The sequence below is a fragment of the Nylanderia fulva genome, unplaced genomic scaffold, assembly GCF_048542155.1.
Source record: "Nylanderia fulva isolate GAGA-0341 unplaced genomic scaffold, ASM4854215v1 Scaffold211, whole genome shotgun sequence".
Lineage (NCBI taxonomy): Eukaryota > Metazoa > Arthropoda > Insecta > Hymenoptera > Formicidae > Nylanderia > Nylanderia fulva.
In genome coordinates, this window is record NW_028190277.1 from 178,387 (window position 1) to 184,086 (window position 5,700).

The 5,700-nt window shown below is 48.1% G+C and overlaps 1 protein-coding gene across 1 annotated transcript; it reads right to left on the reverse strand.

Annotated features, from left to right (window-relative positions):
• Positions 1-470: 470 nt before the first annotated feature.
• LOC114938854 (uncharacterized) lies at positions 471-5,394 on the reverse strand. Its single transcript, XM_085482704.1, has 4 exons — positions 5,050-5,394; positions 3,587-4,888; positions 2,733-3,507; positions 471-2,683 (listed from the first exon to the last, which is right to left on the reverse strand). The coding sequence occupies exons 1-4, from the start codon at positions 5,392-5,394 to the stop codon at positions 471-473; spliced, it is 4,635 nt and encodes a 1,544-aa protein (XP_085338830.1).
• Positions 5,395-5,700: the final 306 nt, after the last annotated feature.

Genomic DNA, 5,700 nt, shown 5'->3' on the forward strand with positions numbered 1-5,700 from the left:
ATAGACACGCTCGCTTTGATCTCGGTCGAATAGCAAGGTTATAACGGGCTAAGAGCGTAAACAATTTCGAATAATGTGACCTTTGAGTAACGTGAGTCATTCAAAGAGTATAAGAATTTCTTAACTTTAAACTTAATCTAATTACAATTTGTTAATTGAACAATGGTTTTATCATTATTTTCACAATTAACTGGAAGACGGCATAGTTGCGTGATTGGTCGCTTGAAAGAGGAATGTGCGGTGCGAACTGTCACGACTCGAACGAGTCCGTCGGATCCCGGATGGATCAGCGCGACTCGAGCGAGTTCCCACTTGCTCGGAGGGAGCAGGGAATTTTTCAGTAATACAAGTTCTCCGACGCGAAAGTCTGAAGACTTATTCGTCCATTTACCTCGTTGTTGCAACGAATGCAAATAATCAAGCGACCATGCACGCCACACTCGTTCGCTCATCGCGTTGACGAGTTGCCATCAAGACAATCGGTTTTCGTTTATCGCAAGTACCGACTCCTCCGGTACGGCGGTCATCGGTCGACCTATAAGAAAATGACCAGGAGTAAGCGCTAGCAAATCGCTTGGATCGTGACTTAAGGTTGCAATGGGGCGCGAATTGAGACACGCCTCAATTCGGCAAAGCAGTGTTGAAAATTCGGTTTGAGACAAGGTATGCGAACCCACTGTCCTTTTCAAGTGAGTCTTGAAGCTCTTTACGCCGGCCTCCCACAATCCTCCGAAGTGAGGAGATGCGGACGGAATGAAGTGCCACTCCACTCTATCGTTAGCGAGGATGTCTCGCAATGAGGGATCGGAACGTACTGCGTCAAACGTGCTCTTTAGCTCCCGGTCCGCTCCGTGGAAATTTGTTCCGTTATCGCTATACAGTTTTTGAAGCAAGTCTCTTCGACTCGCGAATCTCCTAAAGGCCGCCAAAAAACCCGCCGCGGAATAGTCTTCGACTAATTCGATATGAATAGCTTTTGTCGCGAGACAGATGAACAAGGCAATGTAATGTTTTCGAGTCTTCTGTCCGCGACTGACGAACGGGGTAAGGAAAAATGGACCAGCGTAATCTACTCCCGTATGAGTAAACGGGGACGATGGATTAACTCGGGGAGAAGGGAGATCTCCCATGAGTTGGCTGGATTGTCTCTTCGCGTAACGAGCGCAAACTATGCACTGCCGAATGCGAAATTTTACCGTACTTCGACCGCCGAGTAGCCAATAGGTTTGACGGAGCGTTCGGAGGACAAGTTGAACTCCTCCGTGGAGCGAGATCCGATGCGCATAATCGATTAACAGCTCGGCTATTCTGCCCCGGGGAATGATAATCGGATGTCGTTCCTCGTAGGAGAGAGCGGAATTTCGTAACCGCCTGCCGAGACGAAGTAAAGAATCCTTTCCGACGAAAGGATTTAGCGATTTCAACGAGCTTTTGTGAGGGAGCGTTTCGTCTTTCCGTAAGGTCTTGAACTCGAGTTCGAACGATCTTTTCTGCGCATAAGCGAGCCAGAAAGTCTCTGCTCGACGGAGCTCGTCTACTCCAAGATACAATCCAGTGGTATTTTCACGATTCGTTTTCTTACGAGAACGAAGGAAAAATCGGTAGATGTAAGCTGTCACTCGGACAAGTCTAGTCCAACAGCCGAATTGATAGGGAAGGTCCCATTCCGGAGCGCCCTCTACATGCAGAAACGCGGATTTTCGACTTTCGGCATGTACTTGTTTCACTAGCTCTTCTGAAAGTGAAGTAGCGACGTTATGTGGAGGCCAAGAGGTAGAAGGCTGTTGAAGCCAAGGCGGGCCCGCCCACCATAACGAATGCTCAACTATGTCGGACGCATTGAATCCTCTGGACGCGCAGTCCGCGGGATTTTCTTTGGACGGCACGTGACTCCACTTAGCAGATGGCAGGTTGCACTGTACTTCCGATACCCTGTTGGCCACGTACGTGGTCCATTTCGATGGGTGTTGACGCAGCCACGCCAGCGTAATAGTGGAGTCCGTCCAACAATGAATCGAAGTATTTGATAAGTTTAATGAATTTATCAACCACTTCACTAATCGACTTAATAAAACTACCGCATTGAGTTCGAGTCGAGGAATGCTAAGTGTCTTAACTGGAGCGACCTTTGACTTTGCGGCGATCAAATTTATTCGATACTCTGAAAGGGAATAAAACACGCGCATATACACAACGGCGGCATAAGCGCGATTCGAGGCGTCCGCGAATCCGTGAAGTTCTAACGTAAGATTATCCGGGCTTTGACCGGTCCATCGAGGAATACGTATCGACTCCAAACGTGAAAGGTCGGAGGCGAAAGCAGTCCATCGTTGACTCAACTCGTTTGGAAGTGGGGTGTCCCAATCGTAACGTAGTAGCCACAATTCTTGCAGAATTATCTTGGCAGTTATCACAACCGGGGCAGCCCATCCGAGAGGGTCGTATAGTTTAGCAATGCACGATAGTATAGAACGTTTTGTCAACACGATCGGAAGATCAAACTTCACTGTGAATTGAAATGAGTCTTCCGACGGAAGCCACGATAAACCGAGAATCCTTAACAATTCGTCTTTCAGTACAAGGTGATCAGTAACTTCCGACTGATCGTTTGTAACGTTATTAAGAAGTTCGTCACAATTGGAAGCCCATTTTTGTAGCAAAAAACCTCCGCGTTTCATAAGTTCTACGAGTTGAGTGCGCATATCGAGTAACGAAATCAAAGTTGTCGGCACCGAACAACGCGTCATCCACATAGATTGAATCATTAATGATAGGAACCGCAGCAGGAAAGTCAGCACCCTCGTCAAGAGCTAATTGTCGAAGCACTCGCATCGACAGATACGGTGCTGAAGCTAAACCGTATGTAACGGTGAGCAGTCGAAAGTGGGTAATTGGCGCGTCATCCGCAGGGCGCCAAAGTATCCTTTGAAAGTCGACGTCCTTCGAATGCACGCGTATCTGGCAAAACATTTTTGCGATGTCTGCCGTATAGACTAGGCGCCATTTACGCCAACGCGTTAATACAGCAGGAAGGTCCTGTTGTAGTTTCGGCCCGACAAGTAAATGGTCGTTGAGAGACGTCCCATTTCGAGTCTTACAAGACGCGTTAAAGACAATGCGAAGCTTCGTGGTGCAGCTCTCTTCCCGCATCACCGGATGATGGGGAATGTAGACTGGCAAGGTCTCCGTAATTTCAGCCTCGTCCACGCGCGTCATATGGCCGAGTGATTCGTATTCTGACAAGAAGTCGCGGTATTGCGAACTGAGATCGGAATCTTTGTCTAGTCGATTCTCCATGCGACGATACAACGCTCTCGCGATGGATAGAGATTCCCCGATATCAAACGGCGGATCTCTCTTCAAAGGCAATCTCACTACGTAGCGGCCATCAGAATCCCGGCTGTGTGTTTCAATGAAGTGAGATTCGCATTGCTCCTCCTCATTCGTGGGGGAGGCCGGCGCAGAGATCTCTTCATCCTCCCAAAATCTCTGGAGGAGAGAGTCCACCTGTTCAGCGAGAACGCAATTCAGAAAAGCAGCCTCACTGAGGGCTGATTCTTTTCGATCCGGTCGGTCCGGAAATCACCCAGCCGAACGCGGTCAATTGAGCAGTGGGAGTTCCGGGCGGACCCTTTCTCAGGTCACGCATCAGTAACAAACCGTACACGTCCGCGCGGATTAACATATGGATCTGGTGTCTGCTTGACGGATCCGGATCCGCTAACAAAAGGCCTTGCAGGTGAGGCCACGAATTGACCGGCTGAATACGCGTTGCGGCGTATGACGTAATGCGGTGGAAAACGTAAGCGGTAACGGGTAAGACCGGGTTCGACTTATCGCACGGCGTCAATTTCAACGAAACTCGCGATCGCGCCGAGCCGGTATATTTTTCGCCGAAGCCCTTGATTTGTAAATCGGTCCTCTGTCGTCTAGTGCGAATCGTTTGACATAACGTCTCGGAGATAAAACTAAAATTAGATCCTTGATCTAACAAAGCTCGAACCTTGAAGCATCTGCCTTCGGACGTATGGACGTTAACCCACGCGGTCGCTAGGAGGACCGCGGGCGTCGCGTTATTCGGAGGCCTAACCGATTGCACGCTGGCGACGGCAGCGCCGCCAACGACACTAATCTTGTTCGCACAGGGAGTCGCGTTAGCTTTTGATTTAGATGAATCGGAATTTTCACCGACATTTGACGTTTGAACATTCTCTTGATGCAACAGCGTGTTGTGAGAACGTTTGCAGTGAGCGCATCGAATTTTACTCGGACACTGTCTCGTGAAATGTCCCGCTCGCAGACAATTAAAACAAACTTTATTTTGTCGCGCAATGATACTTCTCTGCGGTACGTCTTTCCTACGAAATTCCTCACACCTCGTGATAGCATGATTGCCCGAACAACAAATGCATTTAACGACGGTAACGTTATGAACTGAAGAACGCTGTTTGTCATTCTTAGAACTTATAGTCTTTGAATAATCGGAGAAGTCAGACAGACCACGTATGCGGAGTGTGAGGAACTCGTGGATATCTTTGTACGCCGGAAGATCTCGACTCGATGAAACTTTCAGGTTCCATTTGCTCTTCGTTCTCGCACTGAATTTTTGTGATATGATATATATGAGAATATCATCCCACTCGCTCACCGGCCGATTTAAATTGGTCAGTGCCGCAAGCGACGCAGACACTGTGTCTCGCAATGTTCGTAGTTCCGCGACGTTTTCGGATTTCATTGTCGGCAGATACATGAAGGCGTGAATGTGAGTATGGATAAGAGTCAATTTATCGTCATACTCATCAATGATCAGTTGCCAAGCGGACTCGTAATTTGCGTCGGAAATTTTCAAGTTACTTATTATTAAAGCGGCGTCCCCGATGACGCTTGTCTTAAGATAATGAAACTTTTGGGTATTTGTAAGAGAATCATTATTCGCGACTAGAGATTGTCGAACGTGTTTTTGAAACTTTCCCATTCCGAAAAGTTGCCCGAAAATTTTGGCAGGGAAATCCGCGGCAACTGAAAATTGTTATGGTAACTCTCGCGTACGGAGGAGTCGGTACTACGATCGAACGAAGAAGGCTGATTTGTAGTAAATCTACTTATCGTTTCTCTAAGAAGGTCTGCCGTGTCGTTGTAGTGGTCCTCGGCGACTATAAACTCCCCGTTCTGGAAGTAAGGTAGTGTCTTCAGTTCATCCGATGTCGCAGTCTGCAGCAGCTGGACTTGATGCTCTCGGCAGGAGGCCCAAATCATCTCCAAGGTAGCGAGGCGCCCCTGCGTCTTAGCCAATGTCACATTGACTTTTGCCAATTTCTTAAAATTGACGAGGACTCTTTTCAACGAGTCGATATTCTCCGTTTGCGCGATGAGTAAATTTCTCAATTCACTCATGATCACAGTGCGGGTTTTTTTTCTTCAACTGACTCGGACACTCGCAATTTATGCGAAGAGACGAACTTTATTTAGCTTGTGACAATATTCGCCACAGAACGAACGAAACGCCAACCTGCTTCGCCGTCGGAAGTTTACACGAGCACCATTATTTGTGTAGAATAGCCGAGACAATGCTAATTCCCATTCACTGGAGTACCGGGCGCGTAACCACGGCTCCGTCGGACCGACGGAGCGCGACGTACGAATTAATCGCGTAATACACGAGAGACCAGGCGTTTGATTACCTCGCCGGAGGTCAAGATG

Coding starts and splice junctions, on each gene's coding strand:
- LOC114938854 (XM_085482704.1), bottom strand. CDS start 5,394: ATGAGTGAATTGAGAAATTTACTCATCGCGCAAACGGAGAATATCGAC. Junction 3,508..3,586: donor AATTGACCGCGTTCGGCTGG/GTGATTTCCGGA, acceptor CTCGCTGAACAG/GTGGACTCTCTCCTCCAGAG. Junction 2,684..2,732: donor TGTGGATGACGCGTTGTTCG/GTGCCGACAACT, acceptor CTCAACTCGTAG/AACTTATGAAACGCGGAGGT.